The sequence below is a fragment of the Oxyura jamaicensis genome, chromosome 5, assembly GCF_011077185.1.
Source record: "Oxyura jamaicensis isolate SHBP4307 breed ruddy duck chromosome 5, BPBGC_Ojam_1.0, whole genome shotgun sequence".
Lineage (NCBI taxonomy): Eukaryota > Metazoa > Chordata > Aves > Anseriformes > Anatidae > Oxyura > Oxyura jamaicensis.
Window position 1 is genome coordinate 13,084,017 of NC_048897.1, and position 19,266 is coordinate 13,103,282.

At 35.6% G+C, this 19,266-nt stretch overlaps 1 protein-coding gene across 3 annotated transcripts in view; it reads left to right on the top strand.

Moving 5' to 3' along the window:
- The window catches only part of NOVA1 (NOVA alternative splicing regulator 1), a 146,337-nt gene that overhangs the window by 626 nt on the left and 126,445 nt on the right, over positions 1–19,266 (top strand). For 2 of the 3 annotated variants that reach the window (XM_035328983.1, XM_035328982.1), the window contains exon 2: positions 1,769–1,912. In XM_035328983.1, coding sequence (XP_035184874.1) covers positions 1,769–1,912 — 144 coding nt within the window. Of the gene's footprint in view, positions 1–1,768; positions 1,913–19,266 lie in introns of those variants that run through there. The other variant, XM_035328984.1, reaches the window with a different exon arrangement.

Here is a 19,266-nt window from a genome sequence, read left to right on the forward strand (position 1 = left end):
CCCCCCCCAAGCATTCCCATTTCTCTAATGTTATCATTCATCAAAATGGCGTCGGTTTTCAGCATCTACTGGGCTTTTTATTTAATATCCACGCCGGGGCTGCGGAGCCGTGACCCCGCGGCGGGGAGGGGGGCGCGCAGGGGGCTCCCGCAGCCCCCCTCGCCCTTTTCGCCATGGGTTGGAAGGAGACGGCAGGCGCGCTTCCCTCCCTTCGCATCCTCCGGGTCACAAGTTGAATTTCAGCCTTGCCCTGCGTTTTTCCTCCTCCTCGGCCTCGCCGCTATTGTCAGCGTGTGTGTGCGCGGCGTTTGTTTGTCTGGCTGGGGGCGAGGGCTGGCTGGCGGAGGGGGGGGAGCCGTTCCTCCGCCGGGGGGCTCGGCGGCTCGCATCCTGCCCTGCCCGGATGAGATGAGTTATAACGGGACCGGCATCGCCTCCCTTCCTTTGCGCTGGAGTCGTCATAACAATGCACCGAGGCAGAGGTGAATTCGCTTGCCCGATACTAAGAGCAGCGGGCTAACTGTGCGCAGAGCATCGCGCGGCCGGCTACGTTAATATGGATGGGCACTATTGTCACACGCAGGCACTGCTTCAGGCGCTCCTAGTCGTGAATAAGAAAAGTGAGGTGAACTTGGATTGTTCCTCGTGCTTAGGAAAAAAACCCCAACAACTCCGTAGACCAGATTTCCTGATAAAAATCTTGATATTAAAGGAAATGGGACATGCTCATAATTACTGGGGAGAACCCAAGTCTGGGGAATGAACAAACCCTTATTCTCCTACACTTTACACAACTGGTTGCAGAAGGTTTCCCAGACTTCAGTGTCACTGGATTTAGAATTGGGATGGTAGCACTGATGATTCCAAGGCCGATTCAGTTGTTGAATCAGACTGGGAATCCTTTTCATTTTTTTTTTCATTCATTCCGAATATATTTTTCCTGATCAGTTTGTGTGCTTTAACGCTAGTGGTGGATGGAGGACTGGCATTGTCTCGTCACCTTTTAAGTGTATTTGTAAAAAGTGACTTAGGCTTTTGATCATTTGGGAAAAATTCTTCTTAATGTCCTTTAATTAATGAGCTTAAAAGAGATCATTGTCGCTTAAGAAGTACTAAAGGAATACATCAGGATTACTTAGGCAAGTGATTCCATCCGCTCCATGTTGAGTTGTTTTCTTGGCAGTGGCTGAAATGCTTGGAATAAAACCCCACATTTTGGGTGGGTTATTTGGTAGCAGAGTAGTCGTTTTGCTCACTTAAGAAGAATGCATGCAATAGCTAATTGCTATTCTCATGTGTTTGCTAATGACAAACAAATAGCCCATCAGAATTTACAATTCATTCCTTCTTAATTTTGGCATTTCTTTTGCAGTATTTTCAAGCAAGGTTGTAGTTGTCACTAGGCACGTTTTTGTGCAGGGCTTCATTTTTTTTAAAAGGGGTCCAATCATTTCTGTGTGCTGTGGTTACCAGCAGAAAAATTGAAAAAAAATCCACCTTTGAAATACAATTTTGATTTTATTCTTTTACAGAATTAAGGAATATATATGGATTCTGTAATTTGCTTACAATAAATGTACGTATTATAAAATGTCAAAAGCATAGTCCAAACGTGTCTTGCAGAATGACGCAACTGGTTAGATGTAAATGCATGAATTACTGGATGAGTTTAAAGATGTAACATTTTATTTGTGGGTCTGGGGGGGAGGGGGGGAGGGGAGATCAAAGTTTTTAACCCGTATTAACCATGCATATCTCAATTTTTCAGAGGATGGCCAATATTTTCTAAAGGTCCTCATACCTAGTTATGCTGCTGGATCTATAATTGGGAAGGGAGGACAGACAATTGTTCAGTTGCAGAAAGAGACTGGGGCCACCATCAAGCTGTCTAAATCCAAAGATTTTTACCCAGGTACGTGCAAAAATTAGCCAGTTCTTTATTTTTAAATCCAATATGATGTATGTACATGTCATGTCAGTGTGTTTCAAATGTTGGCGACTAAGCATCCAGTGCTACTGGAAGCAATATTTATCAAAGAAGTATGCTTCGAAGTGCAACAGTGAATATAAATGTTCTGTCTTAGTTGGTGTATGAAATGAAAGGGGTACTATCTAGTAATTGAACTGCTTGAAATACGTTTAAAGATGTTTGCAGTGTTTCTGAGAGAAAATCGTAAGCACTTTCTGGTTGGTTTTTTAGTTAAAAAATAAAAAATCGAGCTTTAAGGAACCAATTTAACAGCTGGTGTAAAAATAACTGTTCGTTTGAAGTTTCCAGACATTGTAATGACAATTAAGCTAGAATGAGTAAAATTGAGAGGCCGCCTCTTAAAGAATGGGCCATTTACTTTAAATCCATTATGTACCTTCTTTATGCCTCATTGCTTTGTTCACTGGCTCTGGAGTGAAGGAAAGAGGACAAGTGCTGCTCTTTAGATATTCTTTGTATTATGTTTATTGTGATGGTGGAGGAAAACTCTATTATAAAAGTGAAATGCCTGGGACAAATAAAGATACAAGTATTTCATATCAGCTGTATTTATGCACAAGAAACAGGTTTTTAATATTGGTGTATGACAACAGTATCTGATTTAGTATTCTCCTTTAAGATTTTTAAACGGGGGGTCTTACATAATGATACACAAGATTTTAGCTTCTGCAATTAAGTAATATTTTTTTCCTAAAGATAAACAAACAAGCATTTTGTAATTGAACTGTGTTCTAAAGGAGATCTTGTAAATTGATGCAAAATAATAAAGTAACTAATTCTCTTTTTGGTGTTTTGATTTTATTTTGAAGAATTGCTGGTGGTTTAGAATTGAGTAGATGTTACTGACTTTTCTGTTGGAAAAATGAGAGCTGTTTTGCATTTGATCCAGTTTAACAAGATGACTGACTGAATCCTGTAAAATAGTGAAGGTAGTTGGTATGGGCGTAAACAGAACACTAATGTGTTAGTGACACTAATGTGTTAGTGGTTAGCTTTTCCTGTCTTCTAACTTTAGTGTCAGGCAGAAGTGGATAATTTTTTATTAATAGAGAGATTGTGGTTTATTTACAATGATGATTTTTGTTATGGAAATTTTAATGCACCTGTTGTATGTCTCCTTAATGAATGCAGTTTTTAATACTCACATGACAAAGGTTAAAGTAATGCGTGTGGGTTTTCCTGTTGAAAGATACAGTTTATAAACTGTCTTTGAGGTTTTGTTTTTTTTTATTTTTCTTTCCCCTTTGAGAAAGTTAGTAAATAAGGTCCTTTATTTTGAAAGGTACGGTAGGGTGGAAAAAAATCAATGTAGGATTGTGAAAACTCTTGGAAGAAATAAAAGCGTTCAAAAGAGCCTGATTGCAGAATTAATAACATAATCTGCGTAAAGAGCCGCAATAGTGAATTAAATTCACTGTCAATAGATGAAAATGAAATAGATTTTCTGCATTATACATGAGGTGGTATCACATATGCAAGGATGTTACAGAAAATTGGTGTTTATGAAGAATATTCCAAATACCAAATTACAAGCCTTTTCATTTTACTACAGTTTATTTACACTCTGTTGGAAAGGACGCTCCAAAGATTAGATCTTTTGTTCAGTACTCTAGCATATTTCTTCTGTTTTCTGATTAAATCAGAATTATATATTTCTTTGTGTAGAAAATTGTAAAGATATAGCAGTAGTAGTAGCAGAGGAACCTTTGAAAAATAAAAATTAGTGATCTAGAATGACATGAGTAAAAATGTTTGCAACAAACATGTTCTCTCTTAAAATCAGCAGTAGTAATAATGTAAATAACTCGGGCAGTGAGGCTCAGTGTCAGTGTAACAGGTGCAAGTGAACTTCCAGTTTGACTTTAGACAGTCTGCTTTGAGTTTGCAGCCATGTTGTCATATTGCAAATGAGTGTTTTAAAGAAGTTTGTGACTGATACCCGCTAAAGCGTGGCGCAGGTCTGAGAAATGGACTCCCTTGTGGCTAGCTCTTATTAGTCTTTCTGTTTGCGTTTGACCACAAGCCCATGGAATTTTTGGAGGTCCTGGCATTCCCTAAGCTGATCACTTTTGGGTTTCTTCCAGACCCTCATGCTCGTACAGCATTAGGGATGATGAACCTTGTGCAATAGCTAATATAAAGATACGGTTTATGTTTCTTACAGAGTTTCATAACCAATTATTCTGGTTTCATAACAGAAGTTGCGTACTCTGTTCTATTTATGCATGTGACTAGAAATGCGATTAATGTACATTTCGTTATGGAATGTTCGCTCACTGAAGTTTCTGTGAAACTTTCCTTTTTCCAAAAAAAGTTTTAGCACAGTCTGAGTAAGTTGCTGTTTGGAAAGGAAGAAGTTGGTTGTAATACAGAAGTCATGCGTAGTTCCTATGATCTAATAGTGTTCTTTCTTTTTTCTGTGATATAGGACTTCAGTATGCAGACTGATTTCTGTTGGAATTAATTTTGTGCATCAAAAGGTGACATAATTACTGAAGAATTATATATGGCAGCTCTAATTACAAGACATTGAAGGAAAAAAATCAGCCTTTCACTGAACATTTTAGTTCACAAAATAGGAAACACTACATAAATACATTACTGTCCACTAGAGTTTTATTTTTGGAGTACACAACTTATTGTTCTCTTTTCAGGTTACCAGCTGACTTTTTCTAATTGTTTAGACTTCTGCAATTTAAGCTTGGGTATTGTTCTTAAATTATTCCTGATTCCTTTCTGTTCAGTCTTGTCCCTATATTTGTGGAAATGAAGTTAGACTGGCAAAAATACACCCTATTTATAAAATAATAGGTGTTAATTCCTTCTGCAGAGAAGTATAGTGTGTGTATTCACTAGTAAGTTCTGGCCCAAAACTTAAATACAGACTCAGCCATTCTGCTTTAATATTGATAAAGTGAACTCATGAAGTGGCCCTTCTGTGGTCCTATGTTTATGTATGGTTGCATTTTGAACAATATAGAAGTTACTATTTTTGTTGTATTAAGCTGTCATTATTTTATCTGTTCTTCCGTTCTGAACTGTAGTGAGCCCTGGACTGAAAACTACTGTGGACATATGTATTTTTTTTCCATTACGAATGCTGGCGTGCACTCACTTGCTTTCTCTCTCGCTCTCTCAGCGCTCCCCCCCAAGTCTCTCACTCACACACAGGGGCACAAAATTGTTACATCTCATCACGTTGTTTATCTTGCAACAGGATCTTGCCTGATCTGAACTTGGTGCTTGAGTGAATTTGAGCTCGGTCAGTGTTTTTTAATTTATTGGAATATGAAGTCATATGTGTACTTAAATTAGATCATATTAAGAGCAGAGATTAATAAAAACATAATTAAATGTGAATAAGGTTTTACTGCTTTTAACAATAGAGTAGCTGTGTTTTTGTAACAGATTTCTAATTAGTAATATTCTCTAAATATTTGGAGAATACAGAAGGTCAGTTTCCTTCCCCTGCCTCATGTAGAGAGTGTATGAATTGTTGTCTGTTATGTTTTTACAGTGACTTGTATTTGAGATGTTTTGTGTTTGAATGCCTGCTTTTTTTTTCTTTTTTTTTTGAAACATTCAAGAATTCTGGGGGATTGTCTACCAAATCTTCATGCATGTGTCCTTTGGAAAATTATATTATTCTGACTCCTAAAAAATCTTTCAAATTTATTAAACATACAACTAACCAGAGGAATTTATAATTAAGCTCACTTTCTAGCTTCATTACTCCTATTTAACAGTTAGGGAGGGGGAAGGTATAATATATCAAGCTTGGTTCACCATTATTTTCTTTATTTATAAATTAGTATGGCAGTTCATTAACTACAGAAAATAATCTGAAGTCTTGTAGTGAAAGGAATCAGTTTTAAAAATCAACACTTAAAATAATGTCAGTGAAATATCTTTCAGCTATGGAGGAGAATAAAAAATAAAGGAGAAATAAGACAGCTAAAAGCTAGATTGGAGTTAGCAATCTGTTGTCATGGTTCCTCGAAGGTGGTTATCATACGTCAGTAAATGCATCCCAATTTTATTCTTGGTATTTCTCATTTTTTCAAGATATTGACGTGGGCTAAATAGAGACTTCATAAATGTAAATGCAAGATTTTAAGATTCTGGCCTAAACATTTACTGACATGAGCAACTTCTGAGATAAAGGAACTGGGGAGGTGACTAAATAATGAGTAGAGATTTCAGAGGTATATTCTTTACAAACCTACACAGCTCTAAAGGAGCTGTAATTACTGATCTTTCTACTAGGGAAAAAAAAAAGAAAACAGAAAAAACCCAAGTGTTGATTGCCAGCTGTTCGGAGAGATAATTCTCAGTTGGACAGTTGTCAGTTGCCTAGTTACTGGAACAGAATAAAAAAGTTAGCTTGTTAGACTGCAGATCTTTAGTATGTTTTACATTTAAAAGGAAGCTGAAACTGACTACGTAACTTCATCTAATCTTGAGATTGTTTCATATCTAATTTGCCCCAGTGTGAATTTAGCAGCTTCTCATTTGACAGGTTTAGAAAAATTTTGCAAAGTTTAGGTAGAAATTTTACACTATTTATGTTTGAGTGATTAAACTTTTACATGGCAAATCACTTTTTGGTTTGCAAGAAAGTGCTGTGTCTTTCTCTAGTGTAAGAAGATTGTAAAACGATAGATTTGAAATGGTTAGTTAACCTTAATAAAAGGTACTTCTTATATGTGCACTTGTTTGGCAATGTAAAGGACAGCTGTGGTTGTCACAAGGAAATACTATTTTCTATCAAGTTCAGCTTTTCTGTGTTTGTTTTTCTCACTGTAGTCTTCAATGGAGTTGAGAAAATGATTCTCAATAGGTAAGAAAGCGTATATGTAGATGCATGTGCTTCTAGTGACATTACATATTCTTGATTAAATTGAGGTTTCTGCAAAGCAGAAAATTCTGCATTCCTTAAGTGTACCTATGTTATGAGCTTGTAAATTCTGGGGGGGAAAAGAATTAAGAAAAATAGCAGAAGTCTGTGAAAGCTAATAATTTAAAATTTCCCCTTTTCATAAAGTTTTAAATTTCTGTACAAGACTTGGTGTTTTGTAGACAGATCAAAGTTTTAATGGATGTGTTTGGAGCATAAGTCTTGGAGCTAATATTTAGAAAATATAATTAGGAAATGTCTGAATCTTGTAATTGTTTTCTGTTTGTCCCTTACACAGTAAAATAAAATAAAATAAAAAATCTTGGAGGCTGTATCCTATAGCAATCAATACCTTTCTCAAATGCCGTGATATTATTAGTTCATTAATCAACAGTGTTAACTCCAGATACTTTCCTCTGTAGCTGACCAGGGAATTTATTTAATCAGTGATCAGTAGCTTTTTGGCTAGGAAAGGAGACCTTGGATTTACTAAATTTGTCAGACCAGCTATTAGAAATAGAGCATAGAGGGATTTGGGAGAAGGGCTTGTGCCTGATTGCTGTCTCATTTCCGTCTTTGGATACAGCTCTAGCATAAAGTTAAGCAACATCTGTACAGATTTGACTGACAAACATCTCTCTGGGATTCGTCATTGCATCCTGCAGCAGGTGCAATCAGCTTTTCAGTCCATCTTAAAAAAGAGGTTAGTTTGTTTTTTAATGTTTGTCGGCTGGCCAGCGGGAGTTAATGACCTGGTGAGGAGCGTGGTAGTTGTCAGTTGTCCGGTGCTGGAATGCTGCAGGTAATTGGGCTGGACTGGCAAGGGCTGTGGCAGCGTGCTTCTCACGTTGCACTGCAGCTGCTCTTGGTCTTAATTAATCTGACCCTTGGCGGCTGCAGTGCCGTGGTATAAAGCGCAACGTGTACTAGAAATGGAAAAGCTTCGTTTTGAGTCTTGCTGATGGCCATGTTTCTGGGTAGGCCTTTCGGTTTTCTAATTGGATTTGTTTGATACTAGCCTAAAATCTGTATTGTGCTTCAATTTAAAACTGTAATATGTTTTTCCTATATCAGATATCTGTGGAATAATGAAGCTGTTAAACATATTAGTGAAATGTCACTGTTAAAATGTACTTACAAAAATATTTGTTTATTCTGACAACAAATACAATTGTCTGTAAATGAAAATAGCTGTGGTGTTCAAGCAAATGGAATGGGAGGAGAGTAAATAAAATTAAATGCTTAATGGCAAATTACCTTTACTTCTGTTTCACTTTTATATTTGTCTCTGGTATTAATTTCTTGTGTACTGTAGTACGCTTTGTAGTAGGCTATACTAGTTGCTAGTATTGGTAAGATCAGTATTGTGATGCTTTTGAGGATTTGTAGCAGTGTGGAAACGTGAAATTGGAATTTGGTATTTGGAAGTCAGAATAAATGAATGTGTACGTGTGCAAGTCTGTTAATTTACTATAGAGAATAACTACTATCTTGCCTGCATGACATGGCTTTAGGATACTATCGGATTCCTTATATTTATCCTGGTGTTCAGGGCCATTCTGTTGTTCCATCCCCCAAAGGAAATACCAAATCAGAGTTTAGCCTAGAGTGTTACACTACAGATGTGTAAGAACTCTATTTCATCCTATTTTTCTTTCGATTTTGGAGGTATCTGCATCCCAAATTGGGATTATAAGGATTAGCTATGTAGCTTGTATTGTAAGTGAAAGAGAAGTGATCATCAGGATACTTTGTGTTTAAATTTTCCCTGTATTTAGTAGAAATGTTAAATGGTTTTAAAGCATAATAAAATGTCAGCTATCTAAATTCTACCCATCCCCCCGTATTGACATGTTTTCACTATAACGTATTTGTTAACTAATTATGGTTGCATCTGATTGGAGTTTACTTAGTATCAAACGTTCTGTTCTTGTTGATTATAGCCAAGCATTAACATTCATTTGGAGGCACTTAACTGGTGTGATTGAAATGTCAGTTTAAGGCAGTATTTGGAAATATGTCCGTGGAAGTCAGATCCCAACTATACAATGCTAGGATGCCATTGTGACTTCTGAACATGAATTTGTCACTCTTCACTTGGGCTGGTTATGAGCAATACCGTTACGCAGTTCTTGTCTTGACATCTGAATTGCAATAAGTTTCATGTAAGGTTTAAGTACTCTCTGTGATCGATGGGCAAAATTAAGCCTCCTTCGTGAAAGGCCAGGGAACACAGATTGATGTATGAAGTAACTGATGTAAGTAACCAGCTGTGTGACCAGATACACTATTCCTTCAAGTGCTATTAGAGACAGGGTTCAAAGTTACATAGTGGTAATATGAATGACCTTGGGGTCAGTTGTCTTAGTCCCTTTTAAGTGAGGAGGACAGATAGTTGTCAGTATATGTGGATGAAACTGATTATGTAACATCAGTGTTTGTTAGATTTAAAGAAGCATGAATCTCAGACAAAATTTCGTATTTGCCTCGTCTTGTAGGTTTTGATTGTGAAAAGACTAAACACCTGTTTTTCCATCATTGATCTCTTACTGCATCCTGCAGGGCCTGTCATCTCAGCATTGACAGGATCAGATGAAAAATACAATCGATGTGTTGACATTTTTTTGAGAATCACTCAGGTAAGATTACTTGTTATACAGAACTACAGTGAAATTCATGGCTGCTGCTAATGTTTCACAAGTTGGAGCCTTTGCATTCTCAATCATTAAATTAGATACTGAGGTTCTCTGCATGTTCCCTTGTTTCTATTTTAAAAGCACTTTTTGTGCCTTGCTCAGTGCCATTTAACTCTCTTGTAATTTCCCACATAAAGAGCTTCACACATTTGTACTCTTTTCCCCCACTTCATAGAGTGACACCTGTTTGCTTGAATCAAGAACCATAGTGCACACCTCCAAAATTCTTGGAAGATTTGTATGTACATGTATTTTGTTTTATTTTGAAGTAGTGACTTTAGTTCTTTTTAAAGAGTCTTCATTGGCAATATAGGGAAAAAATATTCTCTGTAGAGAACCAAATAATCGGAGGCAGCAGCAATTTATCATTTTCCTAAATTATTCTAAGGTCTAATTTTTCAAACTATATGTGAAAAATCACAAATATTTAACTGGATATAGATCTATGGAGTCTCTCTCAAGTCAAAATTACTGAAAATATTTATATAGAGTGATGCATTAGCCAAGTACAAAGTGGCAGACGTCCATTTAGTTGGCTTCATTGAGTGTCCAGTATGCATATGCATAAACTATACCAGATTGCGTTCCCAAAGAGTTAGGCAGTGAATTTACATCATGGTATGGAAGGGGGAGGAAAGACCAGTTGGGCCATATGCCAGATTGGAGCTTGATCTAGCTGAGGTTTACATTTTGTTCCTGTCTGTAATCTGGTGTTTCTTGAGTGTAGGCAGGATAGTGTATAGTAGCAGCAGTTCAGGTGTTCCAGTGGATACTCTTTTAGCAGCGGTATTGAGCTGGAGTTAGTATGTTAATGTTTGTAACCACTGCTTTTCCTGAGGAAGGCAAAAGAAAAAAAAAAAAAAAAAAAAAGGTGGCTTTTCAGCAGTTTGTTTGTCCTGGCTTTGAAGAGAATTTCTGTGGAACACAAGAGGCTCTTCCGGCATTTTGTCAGTGCAGGTTTTCAAGGGTTTGCAACAGAGTGCTGCTACGGGGTGCCGTAAAGTTTTATAAAAATGATTTATTGCAGTAAGTGATAGATACAGAACATCTTTGGGGTTTATTTTCTGTCCTGCATGTGTATGCACACTTCATTGTATGTCTTCTACTTACTGTACTAGATGGACACTTGGCAGCTCTGACAATCTAAAATAAAAATTGGATTTCCCAGAAACTCCTTATGATTGTATCACTTCCTAACTTCTGAGTCTTTTACTGTGAGGTGTAGCATGCTTTAAATCTGCTAGTTTTTGTTGGGATTACTCTTCTTCAAGCATATAAATACTAGCCTATTGAATTAATCAATAAAAAAGGAACTATTAAATTTACTTTTTTTCAGGAATACAAATTTTTGTTTAGGTTGGTGATAATGCCAAGTGCTCATCTAGTATTTGCACTGCTTTTAACAGTAATAAAATATATAGTATAAAACTTCATCAGTTGCATTCTAGTTCTGTATGGATCTATATCTATGGCTAGCTGTTGTAGTAATTGCCAATGTGATGCATTAAATTAAAAAAAGTTTTTTATATCAAATTGATCTCAGTCAGAAAAAAAGCTAGGACAATTTTGTGTGATAATTGAGCAAACTTAAGGTTTGATAGGAAAGCTTATGTAAAAGGCATTTACCTTGCCTGGCCCACAGCTCTTCATTTTACTTGAGTTCATCATGTCTTTTCCTGAATAACTTGTAAGGAAACAGGGTAGCTTCTGATAGCCAAGTGCTAGCCTAAGAGCTTTAGTCAGGGGATGTTTTTGAAAATTAAATGTGCAGCTGTATTTGTCCTCCCTTGTGTTTCCCATACCATCTAAATACAAAAAATCTTCAGGCTATGCAAGTGTTTGATAAATTTTAGTTTTACAGACACAGTTGGTAATGGTTGCAAGGCCAGTGTTTGAATTAAATATTCTATTCATGCCTAGTAAATTCTTATTTTTATTTCAGGTAACTTTCTTGATTATTTTTTTTCTGTATTATCCAGTGGATCGTGTTTTCAGTAGTATTTACTGTTTACAAACATGTTGGTTTGATGTTTAGAAGTAGTTCTCATTCTGTCCTTCATACTTTGGTAGCTTAGAACCATCTGATTTTGAGGGTGCAGACATGAAAAGGGCACAGAACTTAGTCATCTGGTTTTATAAAAATAAGTACCTTATTTTTTTCCCTTCTCCAACACATATACATATGCTCAAAATTAGAAAAACAAATCCATTGTTTAGTTTTTGTACGTCTTTTTAGCTTGCTAGTGTGGTGCATAAATGTCTGCTATGCTTTCAGTGTTGGACAGTCCAGGCACTTGCTGAATTTCATGTTGTGCAAAATTGTTTTTGTAGATTTTCTTTTGTAAAGAAGTTTCCTCTTGTACATTTTGGCAGCTTTATATTGGCTGTCTGAAGATCATTAAATTTATCACTATTATTTAAGTATTTGGCTTTTTTACTGGAATGGCCAGCCTTTGTTTCTCCCAGTATAAACTTGCAGAAGTAATGACAATAAATTACTAAGAGTTATGATGTTAAAAACACAATTAAAATTTTAATGACATTTTCCTAAAAATATGCATGTAGTTAAACAAGCTCCTGAGATAATGCAGGGATTTATTCTGTGAAATGTTACATAGGAGATTAGGATATGTGAGCATAATGCTCTCTTAACTCAATGTCTTAACTTGGATGTTTTTCTCTGTCGAAGAGAAAGCAAAGCTTTGAAAGCTAAAAAAGCATATAAAGGGAGTTGCGTCTTTTAGTATGTACTAGTAGCACTGGTTTTGCGTGATGAGATTTTCATGTTGTAAAGTATGCTTACCTGGGAGGGGCAGAGAGGCTGGATATGACCATTTGATAGGAAGTCCACACTCGTGTGCTCAAAACTAAAAGTACTTCAGGAACTAATAGAAATTTCATATTTGTGGTATGACCTATTTCAGTAGATTAGAAAAGTGTATATTAGAAAAGTGTATAACGTTGGAATGCTAATTTAGAGGAAAAAAATGCTGTTAGTATTTACTGAATTGCAATACAGTTCATTAGCAAACCAAAAGAGAATGATGACATTTCATGTGAAATGATCTTGGTGTGTGAAATACTGTGTGTTTTCAGATCAATAGGTATTCTGGAATCCTCTTAGGTAAGTCTCTATGTAGACAGAAAGGCCAAGATACTTGAAGATGTTAGGGTAGACTTTATCTTTCCATATTGTATCATTTTTTAAGTTTTATTTGCAAGTTCCATTGTGTCAGTCCATTCAGGATGTAGCGGTTTTCACATATCATTTAAATTCTGCATTCTAAGAGGATTACCACTTCCTGAATTTTTTTTGTCTTGCTCATAACCAAAAGATGGTTTTCATATTGAGTTTTGGAATAGATAGATGGCTTTTCTGGGTAAAAATGACTGGTGTCATCTACTTCAGGGTATGGGATGCCTCTTCCATGCCCTTTCCATGGGGGAAATTAAGGAATCTTGCTGGACAGGCCATTTTATAAGTGCTACAGATACTTTGAAAGGTATATTTAATCAAAAAATACCATGCTTATGCTCATCAAATATTTAGTTTAAAATTTTAATCTGCAAGTTACTCTTTAGAACTTCAAGTTTTCCCTCTACAAACCTTTGACTTCTGAAACCTCAAAGTTGTAATTTAGCAAGTTCTAAGCACTGGAAAACTTGCAATTTGTTTCCTAAGCAGCTTAAGATGCCTTTTCTTTTTTAAACTCTACTTTTATACTTGACATTCTGTGTGGAAATTTTGCCAGTAAACTATATCCACCACTCTCAGTCCAATGAATTCAGATTGTGTGGTAAGTAAAACTTCCTTTTTTTTGTTAGGTTGACTTCTTGTCAAAATCTGAGTAATTGTTTTCAATTTTGTTGCTTGAGATCAAATATTTCTCTGAAGTTATGTATTTCTTAAAGGTGTCCAAGCTCTTTATCTGTGCAGATGAGTACAGTAGTGAGATATGGTTCTTGCATCTTTCAACAGATGATGTTCTATTACTTCCAGCAAAAAGAAAACATTTTTTTTTTGTCTCTCAAGCATAACGGGAGAAATTGAGAATTTCTTTCCATTTGCTACTGCCTTCCAGGAAAGTGAGTGGAGACACAAATGCAATAAAATTACTAGCAGTTTCTCTTTACAAGCATCAAATTCAGGTAAGTACTGAGTTTACACAAGGCAGAATAATTATCCCGTCTATGTTGCTCCATTTTGGTCTGTTTTCACACAGGGATAGGTGATAGTAGTGTATACTAAAAATAGTATAATAAAACATGTATATGGTTCTTCAGAAAAATCTGAGGCAATTTAGATCCTTTGATGAAAGACTATTTCTCAGTGTTTTTAATTTTTCTAGCAAAGGATTTTTTTTTTTTTTTTCTGGTACTCATCTATGGAAGTTAGCATTTCTGCTTCCTTTTGTCTAACAAGGAATGATCTCACCATTTTGTAGCCTTGCAAATGATTTATATTGAACTTACCTCAGCTGGACAGAGCAATTTGAATCACAGTTTAGAGATGCCTTTCGTGCGACATTCAATTTTAATGTAGTTGAGTAAATGATGAATACCAACATAACTCATTTCTTTGAGGATTGTAGAAGACACCTCATGGTATATTTTCAGCTATATTCAGTTTTTTATAATGATGTTTAATACAGGTTATCAGTATGAACTTGCCAATACATGCGTTCTGAACTTCTGGGATAAGTTTTATATCCTTTCCTTAAGTTGATTGACTCTTTGCAATCAAGTTGCATTGTTTTAAAAGTTCTTTTCAATTTTTAATGCATAAATGCAACCTTTTAATGCCAGAAGGAGGACAAATCATAAAAATATGCAATTTAACATGAAAACTTTTTATAGTTGTCTTATTCTTTGGCTTTGCTTAAAGCAGGTTACTTTTTTTTTAATCTTAAAAGAATAATTGTGTCCTTATATATGTATGCTGGCTTTTTAATATATTTGTGAATCTGTTCAGTCCTTTCAGTAATTCCTTGTAGGAAAATACTGGCTTTCTGTTAATGTGTGCTACACTTGCTGAAAGACCTAATTTAGAAGAGAAACCTGAGATCTAATCCATAATGAGTTACAAACTCTAAAAAAAAAAAAAAAAAAAAAAAAAAACGTTTTCTAGGATCTCTTTCCATTTGCAAATTTCTTCTGTTAGAAGCATTACACTTCTGTTTCAACATACTTGTCTTATCGTTAATTTTGAAAGGTGGAAGTCAAAATTCTTAAAGTATGGAGCTTGACTGATTAACAGAAATTATCTAAACAGTTAGTGGGAGGGATTTCATCTGACGTGTTAAAAGGCACTGGTAAACTTGCTAAAAATAAATTCTGAGGAAATACTGAATTTTAACTTAAAATAATTATCCTGAAATCAAATTGTCCTGTTTTCCTTTATGATTACATAAAATACTTTGTCTCAATTTTTAAGAGGATTGTTTGGACTTTTTATCAGGGAGGAGATTGTTATTTATTATTCAATAATAAATGTGTATAAAATGCATTTATAATTAATATAAATGCAATTGTTTTGCATGTTTAATTTTGTGCCCAATAGAAATCTTTGGTAGAAGTAATTGCAAACTCAATGAGTGAATGCTCATTTAAAGGCTAGAGAAAAAAACAGGGAGGTGGTTCTTAAGCTCTTGTATGTTCTCTTGTATGTATAATCTCATCTGTGATTTGAGAATGAGACACTATATTTGCAAGTATATACAGATATTGTCTGATTTTATTTAAAGTAAATTACCAAAAAAAATCTAAATTGTTTGAGAACTGAAGGACATGGTGGAAAATGCAATTGATATGTTGATGCAGAATATTTACTTATGCTTTGTACTCCTGAATAAAAAATGAAAACTATTTGTACTGATTGCATAGTTATTTGGCTACTAAAAGGTTAACTTTTCATTTCTATATGCATTTTGATGTTATACTGTAAAAATACCTGGTGTTGTTTACGAGCTGCAGAAGGAGAAATTAAGATTATGTAATGTTTCATGGTAATTATATGTGAGCTCTTTGCTTACTTAAACAAAGAAACATTTAAAAAAATCCCTCTGAACAGCTGAAGTGACACCAAGCACCAGCTGGGGAATCTGAAATCAAATATTTAGGGCATGATTTGTATTGAACTGCAATTAGAATGTATGATTCTGCAATAACAATTGAGTGAGGTCAAATTGCACATGAAGAACAAACACAAGTGAAGTCTGTCTTCACCGCAATTGATGTCTGCACACATGGTACTTCATGATATTCTTTTAATTATATGCAAAACTGGGAAAATAACTAATTTTATTTGTCCATTGTCCATTAAGACTTAGTGTCACTAGGTGATTAAAAAAACTTGAAAAATAAAAACTTAAAATACTAACTTTGAGAAACTTACTGTTACTATTAATGTTACTAATAAAGAAAAGTTATAAGCAGTACTAAAGCATTAGAGACTTATTCTGATGCTTTTTTTTTTAACCTGTGGTTAAAAATACAGTATTAACCTACCAGTATTATAAAAGATAGCATTTTCTGTTTTCAGATAAAATGGTGCATTTCAACAAATTGTTTAAAAACTAGAACAGCTCTGTATATGAAAACACAAACTGTGATAATTAGACAGATATGCCATATGTGGTAGTTTAAGTTGGCATATATCTCAAATGGCATGTTTAATGTACTGTATTACTGGAATTAGTAATTTTACAGCTGAAAGCTGTTAATTCTGTTATACTGATTCCCTCTCATGAACCTGTAGGTAATGATGGCAGACCTTTTTCTTTGCAAAAAAAAAAATGCTTCTGATAGCTTAAAAGGTAGCTAGCTGTAAGTTTCTGCATTTTTAGCGGAATCTTTGACTACTACAATTTTCTAATTAATTGAAAATTATGAAACTTTTTAAATACTGATACAGCTAATGTCAGAAAGTTTGCTCTAATAAAATGTCTATAATGGAGAAAGGAGGTCTGTTGCTTTTCCATACAGCGTGTTTTTCTCAGGCATTTTTTTTGTCTTGGGGAGAAAAACAAAAACCAAAAAGGCAAAATTGTCAACCCTAAGCACTTGAGAGTTGTGAGCAGTTGTTAAAAAATCTGTCTTTTTCACACCAGCTACATAAAAATCACCCCTCACACATGACAAAACTCAAGGGAGGAAAGCAAGACTTGAGTATAAATTTGCTGAAGGGAGCTCCAGCTGTAAGTTCTGCTAGGGATGTAGTGGGTCTGGCTGGGATGGAGTTAATTTTCTTCATACCAGCTCACAAGGTGCAATGTTTTAGATTTGTGACCAAAGCAGTGTTGATAACAATGACTTCCACTTGTTGATGAATGGGTTTTTCATAGCATCAAGGCCTTCTCTAACCTTGTCCCATGCAGCAAGTAGGTGCATAAGAAGCTGGGAGGACACACAGCCAGGCAGGTGACCTGAACTGACCAAGAGTTACTCTGTGCTGTGTGTTGTCATGCTCAGCAATAAAACAGAGGGGAGAATAATTTTTAGGTTACCATTTTTTGCTTGGTGAGTCGTGTGGCTGATTCTGGGAGGTGGTGAGTTATTGCTTCTGCATCACTTGTTTTGCTGTTTGCTTGTTTGTTCTACTGTTTTGTTTTTGATTCCATCTCTTTTTGTTTGCTTGTCAAACTCTTACCTTTACCCATGATTTTTGTTGCTTTTGCTCTTCCTATTTTCTTCCTCTACCCTGGTGTGGAGGGAATGAGAGGGGCTGTGTGTGTTTACCTCTCAGCCAGGGTGAGCCCACAATGGGCATTATTAACCTTTCAGTGTTGTGTAAAGCCTTTCCTACCTAAAAATGGGGGGTGGGGGTGGGAGGAAATCGTGTCTGTTTGGGTTTACGTGTCAGCCAGAGTGAGCCCTCAATGGGGATTATTAATTAACCTTCCAGTGTTGTGTTAAGCCTTTGCCTTCCTAAAAATGTGTGCGTGTATGTGGGGGAAGGAAACGAAACTTGACTCAATTTTGTCTTGGTACACTGGCAGACACTGTTAAAAATTACAGAAATTAACTGAGTTTATACCACTGGGTGGTGGTTAGGCCATTATCCCTGTTACCTTACATAGGTCATTCCTGGGGTTCTTCTGGGTTTCATGCTTGAAAGCAACATAGTATATGAGGGAACCGAGAGGGCTTTTGGGAAGGTGATCCTGGTGAGTAATTAGAATGTAGGTGTGGAAAAGACCTCGTGGATTACGTAGTCAGTCTTCTGCTGTCCTTCCAGGTGAAACCATGAAATCTCATAATTGTAGTCCTTTTTGCGCACTCTACCTGCCCCCAACTGAGGTGATCCTGCCAAGCTCCTCAATGGAGAAATGAGAAAAGCTCCAAAGTGTCTTTGCTTACCAAAGAAATGTCTGAAAATTTCTCTCTCAGAGACTGAATAAAAAGAATTTAGGTGTCTTTTGCCTTTTTTAAAAGAATCTACAAAATTAATAAAGACTTTCCAGTTACTATACATATCTACAGCAGATGTTTTCAACCCTTTATGTTAATTTTCAATTTTTAATCAACAATCAGGAAAAGTAATTACCAAGGTGGTAAAGTTGTTTTGTGACTGTCACCTAATCTTGCCATAATTTAAAATCTTTTTAGCTGTAGTTAAGAGAAGGCATTTTAAAACATGCAAACCTAAAGCTCACAATTTCATTAAAATAACAACACATCTTCCTACTGATATGGGGAAGGACTACTTTTAAATAATGCAACAACTTACAGTTTACTTCCCAGAATAAAGCAGTTAGTCAGAGTTGTTTTACCCTATTGAAAGTGGTGGGCAGCTTATGCTCTAATTTTCTTACTTGTATGTATATTTGTTCAGTGAATGTTATTCTCTTGGAAAGTACTAAACAGAGTTGATTTTCGAAAAGTAAGCTGATCCCCACTTCTATACTAAAACGAGCATCTGTACTCTTCTGAATTGTAGTACTATATATTTTTAAACTTTATTGCTTCTTTCCTTTCGTTTTTCTCTCCTAGTTTTGAAGGACTTCTTACCTATCTTTGAAAGAACTAGATACAGTTACAGTTTTGATTCTAAACATGAAAAACATCTATTTCAGAAACAATTTATTAAGATAATTTTAGTGTGTTACACGTTGTAGGTCATGAACTCTCATTTATAAGCAGTGAAAATTAAAGAAAAGCCTAATTTAGGTCAGAATGTAAAGAATTACAGTTAACTTAAGCCCTGAATGATTAAGCAAGGAATTATACCTTCAAATCTATGTTTCTTAGGGGATCTGGGAGGTTATATTTAAAATAAATAAATTGCAGATGCAGTTGATGAATTAAAACTCCAAAATTGTGCTTTTCCTTTTGGTTATTACTAGTGCTGGTACTAGTAACTTAAAAACAAAAGAGGAACAGTTCTACTTTTTGTGATGTGTTCACAGGAAAATGCCTTTTGGAAAGTTAGGGCAAATATGATACTCAAGAAAAAGTATGCATGTTGTGGGTGTGTGTGTGTATATATTACACACACATATATACACTTCCATAAAAATATCCAAAGACACTGTTCCTAGTTAGAGGTGGCACTGAAAGATTATGTAGTGTCTCATTGCTGTGGAGGGTCATGATGGTGCCTGACTTCTCTCTGCTGCTTCATGTAGGAATCTTACCTAACATTATTTTTAAGTAACAGAGGAAAGGAAGAATAGATAACAACC